This window comes from Frieseomelitta varia, unplaced genomic scaffold, assembly GCF_011392965.1.
Source record: "Frieseomelitta varia isolate USP_RPSP 00005682 unplaced genomic scaffold, Fvar_1.2 scaffold_625, whole genome shotgun sequence".
Taxonomy (NCBI): domain Eukaryota; kingdom Metazoa; phylum Arthropoda; class Insecta; order Hymenoptera; family Apidae; genus Frieseomelitta; species Frieseomelitta varia.
Window position 1 is genome coordinate 84105 of NW_025110396.1, and position 18597 is coordinate 102701.

General features: G+C 44.8%; 2 protein-coding genes across 7 annotated transcripts in view; one reads left to right on the top strand and one right to left on the bottom strand.

The window, feature by feature from the left end:
• LOC122534682 (sodium/hydrogen exchanger 9B1-like) overlaps window positions 1–13603 on the bottom strand; it is a 27648-nt gene extending 14045 nt beyond the window's left edge. For both annotated transcript variants that reach the window (XM_043665563.1, XM_043665565.1), the window contains exons 1-2: window positions 13473–13603; window positions 4786–4985 (exon numbers count right to left, since the gene is read on the bottom strand). The gene's annotated coding sequence lies outside the window, so the exon portion shown is untranslated. The remainder of the gene's footprint in view (window positions 1–4785; window positions 4986–13472) is intronic.
• The window catches only part of LOC122534679, a 24804-nt gene extending 6518 nt beyond the window's left edge, over window positions 1–18286 (top strand). For 3 of the 5 annotated variants that reach the window (XM_043665553.1, XM_043665558.1, XM_043665556.1), the window contains 8 exons: window positions 2191–2255; window positions 11998–12323; window positions 13517–13697; window positions 13896–14031; window positions 14312–15257; window positions 15454–16679; window positions 16788–17078; window positions 17786–18286. In XM_043665553.1, coding sequence (XP_043521488.1) covers window positions 2191–2255; window positions 11998–12323; window positions 13517–13697; window positions 13896–14031; window positions 14312–15257; window positions 15454–16679; window positions 16788–17078; window positions 17786–18148 — 3534 coding nt within the window. In that variant the 3' untranslated portion in view covers window positions 18149–18286. Of the gene's footprint in view, window positions 1–1097; window positions 1170–2190; window positions 2256–11997; window positions 12324–13516; window positions 13698–13895; window positions 14032–14311; window positions 15258–15453; window positions 16680–16787; window positions 17079–17785 lie in introns of those variants that run through there. The other 2 variants (XM_043665557.1, XM_043665555.1) reach the window with 2 other exon arrangements.
• The last annotated feature ends 311 nt before the right edge of the window (window positions 18287–18597 follow it).

The window sequence follows — 18597 nt, forward strand, 5'->3', positions numbered from 1 at the left end:
TTCCACAAAAAATAAATCGACGGAGAAATTCCTTTTCGTGCGGAGAAAAGGAGAGAAAATGAGATCGCGATATACGCGCGCGAGAGGGAGGGGGGAGTGAGCACGATCCATTAAACGCGACGCGTGTCACGTGAATGAAGCTTCGGTGAAAACCTGCATATCCCAAATTACGGTATTTATGAAACTATGCGCTCCGTGAAAGCTCCATTATGAGCTGCTTCGCGAAACAATTACCCAAGTTTCGTGTTTCCGAGCAAAAAGATGTAATTTGTTGCTCGCGATCGCGTAGAAAGCGTCGGAAAAGTGTCCTCTCCGTTTCACGACGCGACGCGGGCTATTGATCTCAACGCACCGCAATTCTTTCCATTCCGAGACCAAAGGACCTCCGTCGTATTTTAAATAACAACTGCTCGCCCGCGTTTCGTCATTCTTCTCTCTCCTCAAATCTTTCGCTCAACGTTGTAAATTAAAAGCAATACGAAGCGAGTCGTACTTACGGGACGTGCACACGTATGAACACGTGCCGCGTATATCGCCATATGCTGCGTCGCGTTGCGTCGCGTCGCGTTGCGTCGCGTCGCGTCGCGTCGCGTCGCGTCGAACAAAAGTCAAATGGAGAAAATCGATCGTCCTTGCCGGTTCCATCGTCTAAAAGTCCAAACCTAACCCACCCATTATTATCTGAATCTTTCGTCCTGGTAATTTCCCTTGGCGAAGAGCGTTCGGAACGCGCGGCTCGGTCAGTTTAACAAACGTTGCCCCGTGGGAGCAACGTTGCTCTCGATCTCGTTTCTCGCGTTAAATCGTTTCCAACGAGTCGCCGCCGTTTGTCTACGAGCGCGCCGGTCCGATTAGATTCAACGCGTCGCTTAAACAACAACCTAATCGGCGTGTAACGATCGGGGACACGCGTAGACGCGATTTCCATTGCAAATGATTCCACTGTAAATTACGATATACCTGGCGAAAAGCATTGAAAAGAGGGAGCGCGCGAAGGTGTAAATGTTGGCGACTCGACGAAAAGTGCAAGGTTAGATCGTGTCGGCGAACAGACGGGTGCAACGTTGGATAGACAGACGAACGGACGGACGGACGGACGGACGGTTGGATGGATGGATGGATGGATGGATGGATGGATGGATAGAGACGAGCCACACGCGCTCTTCGAGGTTAGTCTCGTGAAATATGCAAGCTGCAATCACGTCCGTTGAATAGAAAAGGTCAGGAAGAGAGGAGAGAAGGAAAAGGAGAAGTGGAGCAAGGGATGGAAAAGTGGAGGAAGGGAGCAGACAGAGCAGAGGGGAAGTGGAGAGGCTGACGGATAGAAGGGATGGATAGTAGGAGGGAAAGAGAGACGAGTTGCGAAGTGAAACGTTGAAAGGGGAGAGGGGGTGGAAAGAATGGGCGAGTGGGGGGATGATGGCAACGTCGAGAGAGTAGAAGTAGAATCGCGGACCGAGACAGATACTACTCGGGCAGGGGCAGGAAGAAAAGGGTCCTGAGAGAGGAGACAGGAAAGAGAGAAGAAAAGAGAGAGAGAGAGAGAGAGAGAGAGAGAGAGAAGGCCGAAAAAGGGACAGAGGGAAAAGCAGTAGCTACCCTCCGCGCCGTTTTGAAGAGCACCACCACCACCACCACCACCACCACCACCAACGGTCGTAATACCGCTGAAACTGCCAGTCCCTCTTCCACTCGTTCCGCCGCGTTCGCGAAAAATTTTCATAACTAACCGATCCACCGTTGCGAATTTCTGCCTCGTCTTTCTTTCCTCCTTCTTCCGTCGCGATAACATACTTTCCCCGAAATGGGCATCCACGTAAACAGATACATTATCGTAAATACGATGTATAAAAATACGTAAATCCGTAATACACGTCTGCGCAAATCCGTACAAACAGGTCCAACTATTACACGTATTGCGTAAAATGTGAAATTTTGACGCGTTATGTTTTTCCTCCTCCTTTTTCTTTTCCGCGAAACACCCCCACGTTTAAAAATACCCCCTCGAGCTGTTTCACGTAAAGAGATTATCAATTTCCCAAAGTTTTACCCCTTGCTTGTGCAATTTCCACTTTTCAGACACAAATTTCTAGGAGCAATTGTACTTTATCTAGCCTTCCGCTTCATTCTTTCGCTCGGAGCTACGAAAGCCAGATCGACGAAAATTCACAGAACTGTTGTTTGTTCCAGGTCGGGGGCGATCAATGCCCGATGGCGTGGACTGGAACGCAACGCTGGAGAAATCCTGCTCCAGAGTAAGTAGGACTCTTTGTCGAACAAATGACCGAGAACAGAGACGCCCGAAAAAGGGGCGTTTCGCCGGAAAAATTGTTTGCGCAACAATGTTTCGAACGACAGCTGCTTCGATCTATCTACATATACTAGGGAAAAGAAAAAAAAAGGAAGAAAAATTTCTGCGATACAACTAAAAGAAATAATCGAGCTCTAAAGCCGAATCTCTTCCTTTCTTCCAGCCTGCGCGATTCAAACGTATTCGTTGATCCTCGTGTAAATGCCCTTTGCGTAATTTCTTAGTTTGTCAAGCTTGTTTTACTCGAGAATTCGATCGTATTGTTTCGTTGTCGTATTTGAGGAGGGGTCGCCAAATCGAGGCAGAAGAGTCGGCGAAAGAGTCAGAGTATCGGCTTGACATCGACATTGGCCTTCGATCGATTCGAAAGACGGGGGAAAAAGAAATCTGGCGAAACGGTGAAACGGTGCAGGTAGTAATAGGCGAGTATTCTTCCAACTGCGAAATCGATAGGCACACTCGTACACGTATACTCGCCTGTTTCTCGGGGAGGAGAGGGCACTCTACTCCTTGCCTTTGCAAACTCGATCGAACAAGACGGAAAGTTCCAAGTCTTGTCAGGCTTCGAGCTCGAGCATCTTTGATCAGAGACAGTCTCGATTGGATGCTCCGTCGTGATTCTAATTATGAATAATCGGGAAGAGCATCCAACGGAATTTGCCTCGTAAGCGTTATCTTGCCTCGCAGTTGACTGGCAACACGGACTTACTCGCTCACTATTACGTTGCTATCGATTTTCTAGGAGAAAAAAAAAAAAAAAAGAAAGAAATTTCGTCCAATAGTCTAATAGTTTATCCTTGTTTCATTGGCTCGACGACATAAGATCGACAATCAATTGTTAATTCTACCGTCATTCCCGATCTCTTCTCACGCGTGTCAACTCAATGCTTTCAATTTTACACATCAATCGCAGCTTATCTCGGTTGTTTGATGGAAAAAGCTCTTCTCCTTCGCCGAGAATAATGAACTCTGAATGTTCGATAAACGTGCGCCAGGTCACAAAGCGTGGTTTTTAATGTCCTGTCGCGGGACTCGGGACTTGCAGGTGGATTAAAAAGAAAGAAAGATTTCACTTCGAGCGACATGTAAAAAAAGAGAATGAAATCCAAAGGAGGGACTTTTAATAGGAAGCAACCTCGTTCGCACTGATCACACGCACAAAAGAGCTGCTTGTTAATCACCAAGAAGATCACGCGGTAGCGTATTTAAAAAAAAAAAAAGGAAAACCCAACGTCGGGCTAGAGGGAAGAGCGAAAAGAAAAAAACGTTAGATTGCAACGTGTTTCCAACGTGCTGAAACGACCAAGTTCTCGAATCACTTCGAATTACCGTATCAACGCGTGTAGCACGCATCTACACTTTAGGGAAAATCATCCCTTCGTTCAGGCAATCTCTGAAACATTTAAACGCGCAACGTACAATATTTCGAGGAAGCCGAGAAAAGAGGAAAAAAATAAAAGTGTCGTTCTCTTTTTCGAGACTCCGGGATGGATAGACGGCGCAACGGGTCGGATTAATTATCAGTTATTGCTGGTGGCTGGTTGGCAGTGGAGAAGAAGCGAAAATGAGAATAGAAGCGGGATCGAGAATAGCAACCGGTACGGAGAAACAGAGTAGAGAGAGAGAGAGAGAGAGAGAGAGAGAGAGAGAGAGAGAGAGAGAGAGAGAGAGCTGTATCGGCAGCAGACCAATTAACTACTTATAGGGCAGCTTTCATCGGCTCGACAATCGAACCGATCGATCGATTCGGGGTGAATAACTTTTCTAGTCGCGTTCTACGTACCGATATTGCGTAGAATCTACGACCGAGATGGATACGCGCGCGCGTCCGTTTCCGCTCGTTAGGCTCCTTTCATACTCGGTCAGTTAACAGAGTCGGCCTTGCAAATCGGCCCCGCCGTTTATTGATTCGCGAAAGCTATTCCGCGGCTCGCCGGATAAACAGACAAACACAACAAAAGAGCAAGACGGAGGATGAGCAGGATAATACGATGAGAGAAAATGAGTCGGGAAAGGGGGAATGAAGGGGGAAGAAAGGGAAGTAATCCTTGATTCGAAATTAAACGGCAGAGTTCTATCTACCCGGACTGGAAGAAGTGTATTCTCCTACGAAGAAAAAAAAAAAAAAAAGAAGAAAGAAAAAAAGGGGGAAAAGGAGACAAAGGAGAAAGAAGGAGAAAGAAGAGAGAGATGGTACGATGCTTTGCTATTGACATCGTTTGCCCCGTTCTTGTCTTGTATCGTAATAAATGGGTGGCGTATTGTAACGAGCAATTGCACCAAGTTTCAATCGAGTCGTTGCACAATGTAATATTCATTTTTTGAATGTCGAAAGTCGAAAGGCATTGTCGTTGAAGGTTTTAGCCGAATCCGCTGAAAAACGGAAGGCGGCAAGCGAGTTCAACGTCCTCTCTCCAAGCATAGGTCTGTGCATGTATGTATGTATGTATGTATGTATATATGTATGTACTTACGTTGGGTAGAGCCGATGTCACTTTATTCGATAATTGACAGCACTGAAAATCCTGTCAGACGCTGGCAATTGCATTATCTTGGAAAGCTTCACAGTTAATGTTACGTCCATCCTCGGAACTCGTACATCCTTCCCAGTACGGTATACAGCTATCTAATTAGGTACGTACAGACGACGAGGGCTCTCCCAGGAGCAGCGAACCTACGACATTTCGTGTTTGAAATTAATTCTGTAACGTCTTAACGTTACATCGCATCTCATTTTTTTCTCTTTTCTTTTTTTTTACTATTTATTTAATATTCGAACGCCACTCTCTCCTGTTGGAAAGATCATTGCTCCTATACTTTTAACATTCGTCGAATGGTTTCGTCGAATTCATTGTTTCTTAAAAATTTATACACACACATATATTATTATTATTGTTTCTTTTCTAAATTTTGCCATTACGGTGACCGTACGGTATTTACGGCCGTAAATATATACATTTTACAATAAAAACGCAGAAACGTAAGAGAAACATGATCCTCCAGTTTAATATCGAGTGGAATAACTCGACGGGGAGTTTCCGAGTTAGGTCTCGATAGGATTAAGTCATTAGCCAACGCGTTAACAACGTAACGTCTGGGCTGCCGGAAGGTTGCTAAGTTGCTCGGTTGCTGGGTTGCTAGGTTGCTGGTTGGTAGGTTACGATCTTATCACTCGTTACTTGCCAGTTATTACATTATTACGACGAATATTACCTGACTGAAAGTTATTTCGCTTCGTTGAAACATCGATCTTGATTCTCGACGTTTAAAAGACGGACTGTAAAACCGAACGTTCACCTTCCATCTCAAAAAAGAATAAATCGACGCTTTCGTTTCATTTTTGTCTCTCTACCTACATCCGTACCTGTTCGACTTGGTTTCGTCACAGTGAACTCGCTCATTCCATTTGATACCTCGAGTATCGAGGCAGAGAGTATGCAAAATCGTTCGATCGTTTGCCACGAATATCTAGTCCTATCGACGATACTGTGAATCGAACGTGCCGGCAATAACAAGCCATCGATGCAACGGACGAACGATTAATAATGAACGAAGGTATGACTGCATGTACGACCGACACACCCATACCCACCCAACCCAAGCTACTATACTCGCGAAGAACCGCACATCCATCGCGCATCCTTTTAATCGATCGATGTGGCGATTTAGGTCGATGAACCCGGTGCGCGCTATTGTTCTACTCTATTAGTTTTGCATCGAGTGGATTAAACTCTCGTCGGTAGTGAAGATGAAACTCTGTGTGTGTGTGTGTGTGTGTGTGTGTGTGTGTGTGTGTGCGTGTGTGTATCGAGTTCACCTTCAATAAATGGCAATTTTTGTCACTCCTACTTTCAGACTTTCAGACACATTGATATATTCAGGCACGTTCGTCGGTGCTTGAGAAATCATTGGTCCATTTCTTTGTGTCGTAACACAAAGGTTTTGTTTAAAATAAATTTGGTTTATTAAATGCAATTTCCTCGTTTCTTCTCCCAAGTTCCATTCGAAAGAAGCAAGCGTTCACGCACGTGGTGAGTAGCCAGTTGCGAGTATCAAGCATACGCGTGCTTGCGATACGGATGATTACACGTTAATCTCGTATCTCGTTACCTCCTAACCATCTCAACAATACGTACGTATATACACAACAATACGCGTGACAATGCAAAACGATACACGCGTAATCGGCAATAGACGCACGTTCAGAATCAGCCTGATGCATGTACCGATGCCGTCCTATTACCGTCTACGAAAGATGTCGCGTCGGTATCGCGTGTAATTTCTTTCTTTCAATCTTTCTCGCGTCCGTTATTTAATTCATCGCCACGATGCGACAAACGCTACTGTTGCAAAGCTACTGTCCAAATGTAATGTATATACAGCGCACACGTATGTACGCAGATAGTCAAAGTATTTGCACGCGCGTATTTACGCTCGTATTATTGCGAGCATTGCAACGTACATATTTACACGTTCCTATTATACCCCTAGTATGCCCTGTATAGCACACAGACGTATGTACGTAGATACACGTGCATATAGTTGCACGTACGTACGTACGTACGTAGATGGGTGCGCGACGCAGGACACGCGTATCGACCACTGACCCATATCCGAAAACGACTGCGCCGCTCGATACTCATCGATTCACCAACTTGCTTAAACGAAACAACATTTCGCAAACACCGTCGTGTCACTCTGTCCACCACCCTCTCTTTGCCTTCCCCTTTGACGTACCCCTTCTCCTTTAGTTTATTCTTTTAACGTATGCGTGCACGTATCAACGACTTTTGTTCATAGGTATGATAGTTTCGAGTTATTGCAAAGTCGAATTCTCGAAGGAACCTTATAGTCGTGGAAATATCTGCGCAATCGGGTTTTCTCGGACAAGAAAAGCACAACATTTACACAGGCATTTATACAGGGTGTGTTTGCAATCGTGGCACACGCCTATGGGCCCAGGAAGTGGCCATGTTCGCTGTACGGAAATTAAGTCGAGAAGAGAGGGATAATATTTCTTTCGTTTGAGGCTAATTTTCATTTTACCCGGATCCCGTACACGCAACAACAAAGAACGTTGTTCTTATCGTTTCTTCGATGAACGAGAGGAGAGGAAGGAGATGATGAAAGACGTTTTGCAAGCAGAACCTCCGAGTGACACTCACATTTCCTCGCGTACGTACGTACATATGTATCGCCTGCCTCTCCTACGTACATGTTCGCTTCGGCCTCTCATCTCGCGCGTTTCCTCGTGCAATTTCCACAACCCATTCGAGTCCCACGCGTAGCAACCGACAGGGAAAAGGGAAAAGGCGAAAGGTAAAATAATTTTCCTTCGGTTGCGTCCACTCGAACGAACGAACGAACGAACGAACGGAACGGAAGCAGCCAGGATTAAACGATGCGGCAGGGACGCATTTCGATTCGTCAGGAAGGTTAATGACACACGAGACACGCTGCAACCGAATTCACGTCGACTAAATTGAATTTCATCGGTGGAAAAGGGCAGAACCCTTTGGGTGTAAACAATTCTAATTGAAAAGTGACTCAGAAACGAATCGTGCTGCTTTTTCCCTTTCGAATTTCTGACGATTGGGAGAGGAGCATATGCGACGTTACATACGTGTCTATCTATGCACATACGTGTATATATATATGCGAGTAATTTCGTCATTGTTTGCGAAAACAATTTCATCGTTGGAAAGCTGATTAGAAAATTTGCTCTATCGCTTCCTCGTGCCGTTGCTAATTGGCGAGTCTGCGACCGAACCGTTGGATTGCTTTTCACTTTTTCGCAAACGAATAGCCGCGATTAGAACGAGTTGGTTCAATTTTCAACGCGAATGCTCGAATCAACGGAACACGCGCGTATTTACGAAAAATTAAATTACGTTTTTCACAGACGCGACTAAATTAACGAATGGTTAAAGGTTTAACAAGCGCTGAACAGCAGAGAAAAGACAGGAAAGAGAGGACTGTGGAGAAAAGTGTGGGACAAAATTGTTCCCTCATCTTCTCGTAAAGAGCCCGTTTGTACATACGTAATTTTCGAACACTGCCTACACGTTTATTACGTAATTTTCATATCTCTGCACGTATACAAAGATTAATACAATTACGTAATCGTAATGCAAGAAGAAGAAAGTCCAGCAGATACACGATAAACCAATTTCTTATTTTTTCCCAGAGAAGCCTTGTTTTAATATTGCCAATAAGTTTCTCTTTTCTCATCTTTCCGTCTCTCTCTCTCTCTCTCTTTCTCTCTCTCTCTCTCTCTTTCTCTCTCTCTCTCTCTCTCTCTCTCTCTCTGTGTCTCGTGTCTTGCTTACTCGAGTTAAACCAACGTTCTAATTAACGAGAATACCTATTATTACTACGGAGTTGCATACGACGCGTATACGTTTCGTTCAACGTACTAATATTAATGTTAACCTCGAACGGGTTAATCCCGGTCGCAATTACCACCGGGAACGGTTATCCGTGAAAGTTGTTTGTAGATAGTTTGACTTAACTTTTTTTTTTTCTCCCCGATACGAGCACGACGCGGATAACGTGTACAGTTGATACGCAAAGTTGTAACCGACGCGTCCGTTCGCGTTATTTTTCTGTTCAACGAATCGAAAGAAATAAAAGTGGAAACATGGAAGGTAAATGTAGGGAGAGACGCACACGTACGGTTCGTTGTGCGCTGATCTGGAGAAAGAAAGGAATATGTATATCGAGTGTCTAAACCGGCTCGGCGTTCCTCGACACCGCAGAAAGTCGACGAGATTATTTTACCGCGAAATTCGAAGCTCTCTCTGTGGCAAAGGTAAAAGCGATGGAGATCCGCCGTTGCGGAGAGTAATATAACGCAAAAATACAATCTGTCGCCGTCGATGGCAGCCCAAGCGACAGTGACTAAATGATGACGCGACGTCCCGACGTACACTTGTTCACAAGCACAGTGTCACGTATTCGGCAATAATTTTCAATGCATTCGATATTGAAACTTGAGAGACTAATAAAAAGAAATTTCGATTCCTCGATAATCAATCAATAACGATGTAGACCCTCAACAGTAGCGAAAAAGAATCTGCATCTACAAAACCAATGATTATTGATTATTTCTTTATACGCTCTACGCTCTACACCGCGTCGTGAACGCAACATTTGGAGATTACTCGTAGGAAAACAGAGGCACGTTTCGTCGCTTTGTGTCGCTGCATCATTTGTATCATACATATATGTCTGGCGCTTATATCAATTGAATTGGAATTGCAATTCATTGACGAAAAAGAGAACAAAAATTCCAATCTTTCAAAGTCGTACATCGGGATGATTCTACGAGGAATGAAAGCAAGAAAGGAAGGAAGGAAGGAAGAAAAAAAGAAAGAAAGAAAGAAAGAAAGAATAACTCGCGATTTTTATTCCGGCAGCTCTCGAACAATTACAATCTTGAATTATGAATCAAACGTTAACGAGTCCGACGACGAGCTGCTGTATTCCGCACGGTAACGTTGAAAAGCCGAACAAGGAAACGAGAGGAGAGAACGAAGAGGGAAAACGAGAAGAGAGAGAGAGAGAAAAAAAAAGAGATGAGACAGGGAATGGATTTCTGGTCTTTGTTTCGCAGTTAAAACATTTTGCTTCCAACAAACTCTCGAGAAACAGTCCTCAAATTCGCGCGTCCTCTTGTTTATTCAGCTATTTTTCTCTATCGTATCTACGAGATCTCTCTCTCTCTCTCTCTCTCTCTCTCTCTTTGCGCAAATTTTGACACAGGTTTTCGAGTTGATCGTTGATTGTGAGCTGCAATTATAACGAACGAACAAAGGCAGAATGAAAAGGTCGAGAATAAGAGAAAGAAGAAAAAGAATCGAGAGATTCTTCGAGAGATGGTTGTTATGTTGCAATTACGAGACACTTTTTCCATCTGCGATAACTGCTTGTACACTACTGTTTGAAATTATGCGAACACTTGTTTGCTCTCGACGGAATTACAAACTAAATTACAAACAAAGATCAACGACAAGTCACATTTTCTATTTTTTAATAGAAAATCCACGTCTCGATACAGCAGAGATCACAATTTTACAATCGATACGTGTACGAATGTCTTCAGCCTGGTGCAACCTACCTCGTAAAAACTTCAAATAAATTTCATTATACTTGTGTATGTACGTACGTATGAAGACAATAGACGTGTATGTAACAAAAGCGACGTAAACTATATTCGAAGAAACAGCCCAAGAAACATTCGTCCATCCGATTTTTCTTTGCACGAAACACGAAACAATAACTTATACGTATACGTATATGCTACGTATGTGTGTATAGAGGCTCGTCTCTCCGTTGGAAGAGGAAACGGATCGATGATTAGTTGGAATAATAAACGCGTTTTTTTTTTTCCTTTTTCTTCCCCATTCATCTCGACGACAAAGTCTCTCTCGATGGTCGTGTTTCCATGGTAATTAACAATCGCGATTACGACTCGACCAACCAAAGACCGCATTGCGTCAGTACGCGCGGCTAGGTTTGTCGGTACCGCCTTGCAACTTTCCTCGCCAACTACCCCTCGCTACTCTCGCTATTCCTCTCGCCACCCACCACCACCACCTGACACTCCCCTTTACTCCCCCTGACCTCTACGCGTCCTTTCCTCTCCACCCTCCAACTTCCGCCGACCCCTCTTGCTCTTGGCAATTCTCTCTCCCTTTTGCTCGCTTCACCCTTTTCCCTCCTCTTTCTCCTCCTCACCCCTCTTTCTTTCTCTTTCTCTTTCTCTTTCCTTTCCTTTCCTTTCCTTTCTTTTCCTTTCCTTTCCTTTCCTTCTACAAGCTCTCGGCGCCGACCTCCACAACCTCGACGTTGCGTTACGACGTCTCTAGCCTCTGTGCCATTACTATCACCACCACCAATCGCTGCTAGCAGCAACGTCTCCGTCTCCGTCTCCGTCTCCATCTCCATCTCCATCTCCATCTCCGTCATCGTTACTAACCCTTCGTCCTCTCTTCCGTCTCTCCACTCAGCCGCCATTCGATGCGAGACTCGAGCCATGTGGCGCTCGATTTAATTAAATGTTTGCTTATGAAAATTGATGGATAGCCCCCTTCCCTTCTTGCGCAATTCAGCTCGTGTCGTTTGGATATTTGGCCATTAGGATTTTTCACGTCGTATTTGTGTTTAATAAAGAAACGATGTCCAAAATCGTAGTAGCTAACGAAATTGTTTCAATACCTGTAGAAAGCGTTAGGTGTAACGTGCGTGTCGCACGAAGCACACGTTTCTCCAAGTTTCCAACGATTCGTCAGAGATGCGGATAAACGTTTCTCTCGAAAGTACTTGCTTGAATAGAGAACAAAACTTGTGGCGTCCGTGCTGATTTTTCAACTAAACAATTTGTTATTCGATTGGAGCTTTAATCGTCCGATATCAGAACCCAGAACTCACTCTCTCTTGCCACGTTTTTTCCCCCCTTTCCTCCGGAAGGATAATAGTCCTTGCATTTTTTTTTTTTTTTTTTTCTGACCTCATTCAACAAACAAGATCTCGTTTGCTAGGTACCTACCGATGAAAATTTACCTCGAATAAATAGAACGAATCTGTATGAACGGCGGCCCGTCGTACGGAATTTAGTAGTAGTCGAAACAAGATCACATCTCATTGCATGATCACTATAGAATCGAACGATACGTTTGTTCCAGAGGTGACGATGTACAACGATCGATCGAGCTGCTGGACAAAGTGCTCTCAGAGTACGACGAGCACGAAGCAGAGGGCGAAGGTGGTGGAGGCGTCGGCGTTGGCGTTGGCGTCGGCATCGGTAGTGGCGGCGGTGGTGGTGGTGGCGGTGGCGGCGGTGGCGGCGGTGGCGGTGGTGGCGGCGGCGGCGGCGGCGGCGGCGGCGGCGGCGGCGGCGGTGGCGGCGGCGACGGTAGTGGAGGTGGCAGCGGCGGAGGTGTCGGGGATTGTGGCAGCAGCACCGAACCAAGCATTGGTCTCACACCCGACGACGAAAGTCCGTCCTTAGGTATCTTTCTCGTCCTGTTTTCTCTTCTTCTCCCTTCCCTCTCTTTCGCCCTTTTCGCCTATTTCCGTAAAATTTTGTCTCTTCATTTTTCTTATTCCCCGCAATGCTCGTCTAGAGCTTCTCTTTGTCCTTCTTCTTCTCCTTTTCCTCCCTTCTTCTCTCAATGTTTTAGTCTTAGCAGTTGACAAATATGAATGATAAATGTTTTGATAAAGTACACGATGCACCTTGTTCCTCCACGTAGACTCAATTGATCCTTTACAAATACGTAAAATCGAACAGCAAGTAACAGGTATCAAGTAATATCAAAATGCTTCTGTGGTCGTAGAGGCCAGAATAAACGGGTCTTTATATCGTTTCTCCTTTTGCAATAAATGTAATCTCTTTTTTCTGGCAAAGATACGCCACGTACGTCGTCCCTTATCGCTAGACTGCGGATGCGACTGGAGATTTAAATATTACTTCGCTTTCTCTCGATATTTCGTATCTATATTTTCGTACACGACGACGAATATATTATATACATCTTTGCGCGTTGAAATGTTTCACAAGTACGTAAACAATCCGCGGGATAGTTGTCAATTCAACGTAAAACAGAATATATACAAATCTTATCCGGGTGAAGGACTAGCATCGAACTCATCAAAAAACAAATGACTCATTTTTATAAATAGACTGCCGATATCTACGTAAATTCAGATTTCTTTAGATTTTAAAATACGGTTGAACTTTGTCGCGTGACTTGGTCTCACCAATCTCCGATGGCTTTGTTGATCCACTTGCAATTTTTCTCTTTCGAGATCCGCTTTAAGAGAGTTCAGTGTCGCGATTTTCCTCAGAAATATTTGCTCGAGTGAAGAGTAAACAGAAAGTAAAAACACCGTGTTGGATTTTCATGCAAAAGAGATTGCGACTGCACGTCTTTGATTGCCCGAGGCTGCCCGGAATATGATCGTACGTTGGCAACAAAATTCCCGTGTTTCTTGAGGAAAATGAAACATTTAACACGGATAAACTTGACCGTGACAACTCGTTTATGAGCAAGTTTGTAAAGAAAATATAAAAGATAAAGTAGAAATCAACAATCCAATGATATTGTTGCTAGGATCGAAACAAAATAGTTGGACTAAAGTTTCACTGATCAATTACCTTTAAGAGATTAGGACGATAAGCGATACGAGTTGTCTCAACAGGACATCAATCCGAGGACGACGGATACATGAGTATGAATGGACGAAAAGCAAAAATGGCCCTGGTAGCACTGCGTCCAGTTCCAGATTGTCCAGAGCCACAGGATCTCGCGGAAATATCTGCGCAAGAATTTCCACCACCGCCGGAAGAAGCCGAACGAATCATTTCTACTTTGTTGCCTATGTAAGCCAGCATTTGCCAACACGTACCACAACGACAAACTGCTTTATTTTTCAAGTAGAAACTTTACTTTTACTGTTTGGAAATTGGAAATTGTCAGATTATCGACTCTGAAATATTAAAAATAAAGAAAAAAGGATTAGAAATAAATTTTATCGTAACAATAATAAAAACAATAATAGAATATTTGCGTAATGATAGAGTGTCACCTGGAAATTCTTCGAAGAGAAACAGCCATTCTTCTTCTCGTCGGAGCGGTCGCCAACAGTGGATGATAGCTATGGAGGACAGCATACGACACGGAAACGGTAGCACGGTTACTACTCAAACGACTCTTGTGAGTATCCTTGCCAACACCTTCGTTCGCAATTGTTCCATCTACCAAATAAAATTATTTTTTCCTTGCTTCGTAAACTAATAATCGTAAGCATCAGCAAACGTACAGCGAAAGGTACAATTGAATCGATGATTAAAATTATCGTAAATGTTTCCATTGTACGAATTGTTTTTTACACGCTAACTTAAGCCTAACGTTAACAGCTAAAATAAAATAAAAACTGATCAAAGTCTCTGTTGGTCGAGTCTCTTCACTGTAGGCGTGTTGTGTTTTCGCGCAGCCCAAAACTCGACACCAGAGACCGTACGGATGGGAAAATGGAAACGGCGAACCACTGAAACTGACACAACCTCAGAGCCCACCGAGCAAATTCGCCAGCTTGCCGTACGATGGCAAGGTGTCTTTCGGTTGGATCCCGCCCCGAACCAATCCAACCACCATCGAGAAACACCGCGAGGTCAGGCGTCGATCTTCGGAAGAGGACGGCCTCGAAACAGAGAAGACACATCGACAAAGCTTCGACAAGGATCGAACGTCTCATCTGCGAAAGCAACGCCAGAACAACGAGATCATGAAGTCGAACAGCGTGGAGGATCGTCTGCTAATGAATCACGAGCAATCCGAGCAGAACGGTCGAAGAAGAAACGATTCCGACTCGAGCGAGGGCAGATTCTCGAGAAATTCCGAATCGGAGAGATCCTCGATCCCACGGTCAAGCTCGGTCAGCGTCGAAAGATTCTCCATGCGAGCCACTTGTGGATCGTCCGATTTCTCCAGGGCCAACTCCACCTCGAACGAACGATTCCACTCGGACTTTTCGATAGCCGTGGCCAGCGCCAGTTCCAACGACCGAGTCTCCGTACCGACGTCCGAGCCCTTCTCCATTCGAAACCTCGACTTTGTTTCGTTCTCTTTGCCGACGAGGACAGACTCCAACGAGAGGTTCTCGGCCCCGACTTCCGATCGGTGTTCGGAGGAACGTTACTCGGACATGTTCTCCACGAGGAATTCCGACTTCTCCACGAGGAATTCGACGGACTTTAGGACCCAATCGGAGGAGGAACGATTTTCCGACGATTCGCTGGAGGAGCTACTCCCCCCTCCTCCGCCGATTAGCAAGAGGCACTCCATTGCTTGGGAAGTACCTCTGGAGGATGATCCGCTTTATGCGCCGGGAAGTACCAAGGTGATTGGTAGGAGACGACGTAAAAGCAGCGACGTGTCCAGTAAGTTGCTCTCTTTTCTTTTTTTCTTTTTTTTTTTTTTTTGACTCTAGAATTTTAATTTTTGACTTCGATTCGAACTGCACGTTATTAACAGAGTAACGCTAATTTTTTGTACATACCTACGCGCACTGTTACACGTACAACTTCATATTATTTACAATAGTACAGGTATTTATCGAATTGATGGAATTTTCAGGTGTTGGTTCAGCGTCCAAACTCCGCGACTTCGACGACTGGCAAGATCCCCGGTTATCAACCACCGACGACGATCTAGTCTCTCCGTACTCAGACTCATCGACGAACGAGCTCGATCAGATACGACCTCAAGAACTGACCAAGAACGGCACCTACGTGATACGTCGCGGTCGAAAGAAAGAACGAAAGAGCTTACCAAAAGCCCCGACAAAAACCAAAAGTTTGTCTTTCGAGAACAGCGAGGAGAGCCGATTCTCCGACGTGAAGCGATACTCGAGCACCTTCGACAATATCAGAAGCCTTCTGAGAGAAAATAAACTGGACGAGCCCATGGACGATCCACCGATGGCATTTCCGCCGTCGATTCCACCCGACTTGGTCAGAGTTGTCTCTCTTCCAGCGATTAACGACGAGACAGGCAACTGGCCGCGGGAATTAGAGGTGACCGTTGAAGAGGAGGAAAGTTCTGACCTCTCTGACAAGGATAAGAAAACTCGAGAGATGTTCGAGCTGCTCCAGTTGTCGTCTTCGTTATCGTCCAACGACAAGCCTGAGAAAGGAAGGATCGATGGCGATTCGTCGACTCAAGTGTCAAGAAACGCCAATACCGAGTTAAACAGCGCGTGTAACGGAGTCTCGCTCACGGCTTCTAACAGCTATTCGAAGGGGTTCGTTGGTTTAACGCTGTCCAGCGGCAGCGTGTTCAACGAAGAGCCGAGGAAATCGCCGAATCCCAGCAGCGAGCATCGACCAACGTCCAAGATCCCTGTCAATTTATTGATCGAAGATCAGATTGTGAAAAAGGCTTTGAAGGAGAATCGTAGACAATTGGAGAAGGTGAGTGACGCTATCAAGGAGATTGAGAACGTGAAGAACAGCGAGTCTTACTCGGAGAGCAAGACACGATGGATAAGAAGCGGCGAATCGAAGCAACCGTTGGCGAGGAAGAGCAGTCTTGAGAACGAATCGAACGATCGCGGCACAGCCGTAGACCGAAGCGGAGCAAAGCGACAGCAACACGACTCGGACTTTGAATCGGACACGCCGTCTAAGACTAGTCCGGAAACAACGGACATAGAAGGAAGGAGAACAAACGGGTCGGAGGTCTATGCGTCGGGGAAAAGATTAAGACAGAACGGAGTTGTCGAGGCTCATAAGAACGATCAGAAACAGATTGAAAATGTGATCGATGCTATTCTCGAGGATTCGAAGAATCCAGATTTTCAGGTGAGTCCGTCGGCGACCTATAAAAATTGAGCGAGTCTGAGATTTTTCACACCAAAAATTGCCAAAAGTGTCATCGATCGATGCCGGTACCTACCTATTTGCTTACAGGTGAGCGTGGAAGTTCTCGAGTTTCCTCCGTTACCACCATCGCCTGTCGAGGAAGCGGACGAGGAAAGTTCCGACGTTGGTCAGACCGCGGCGATCGTCCCAAAGACGAAGAATCATAGCAATCGAACGATGGAATACAGGCCTAGGGTGCCACCGCATCGCGCACCTGTTGCTAATCAAACCTTCTCCGATGCGAAAGATCAACAACAAACGCCTCTCAATACCAGATCCATGGACGCTGGATTCTCTCGGGGTAAAAGAACACCTACCGTCGCCAATTCCAGACGAGAGGTGCGTTTTACGAAATTTAACCAAGGCGATTTCTCGTGTGTCAGGTAATAATATCGTACATGCCGAGTCACGAGACCTGACGACAACTCTTGAAGAAGTCTTTTCATTCATTACGTTACGTAACGTTGCATTAAAAGACTTCTCTCAGGACAATGTTACACCGTTTGAACGGTTGCATACAGTAGCGAGCGTCCAGATGTGAATTTTATCGTTTATTTTCAAATTTTCAAATTCATCCAACTGTATTATGAAAATACCTTGTATCTAAAATAAGATACCTGCTAAGAAACGTAAAGAATATACGTTTCTTTCACTGTTTGTAAGCATTGTAAGTATAGAACAAAACCAAAACTATATTATACTTATAATTGCATACTTTTCTAGCTTCCTCCTCCTCGGGTAAGTTTACTTCACCTCGGGTGGTAATAAATTAAATTTGATATTCAAAACGTCAATCATCGATAAAGTTTGATTTTTACGAGATTTTTAGAGAAATTTCTTTCTTACCATCGTACTGTATTTACGTTGTGTGTGGCTCTTCATCCATGTAATATAGATTCTCCCGGAAGATATCTTTTCGATAGAACGACAAGCCATTTGGATATACGCTACAAAATAAAACAATGATAAATTGTTACTATTGATATTACTGTCGCTGACGTCGTTTCTGCGTGCGATTCGTTTCTACAGCGATTCTTTTTTCGTAGCAAATACCTGTAGAACGAAGGACTCTGCCTACGGACTTGCCTGGACCCTCGCGACGACGACCCTTCACCAAGAGACACTCGCCATCGGCAGAGCCGTGTTCCTCTGTTGGGAATGGCGGATGTGCCAACAACACTAGCGCAAATGGAGCTAACAACAATGGAGCTTGTAGCAGTAGCAGCGCAGGAATCACCGGTAACATTGTGACCGGTACAAGCGGAATGCAAACCTCTTGTTCGCTTCCAGAGACCCCTGTTTTCGCTCGAGGAAGCGACATCCCCAGAACTCCCCAGCATGCTAGCAATCCCACGCAGATGCGTCGACAACCGGGTTGGTACGCGCCAACTACGGCTACCACCGGGTAAGAATCTCCATTTCGATGAAGTAATTACCGATTTTCAACTAACTTTTCCACTGCTGTATGTATAACACGTATCGTGCGTATCCGTATCTTCCGCAGCAAATCTGAAAGAACATGCGTATGTAGCTAATTGCCAAAAGAATGGTGTAATGTCGAGTAAAGCGGCATGATTGCCAAAAAAACGATGAATTTCTAATTTCGAGTAAAGCGATTTAAAACGCTTCGTCATTGTACACGTCATTGCTGAACGTGCACGCGCATGTGCCGACATAACCACCAATTTCCGCGCCAAGTCATTATTACCGTTGATAATACGGTAATTTCGGCGTGCATTGAGTGCATACACATACACACAACTTTAAATTGATAACTTGAATCCTTGAATAAAATAAAGGGAACAAAAGCAATACCGATAATAAGAAATATATGTATATATGTACATGTACAGAGTAT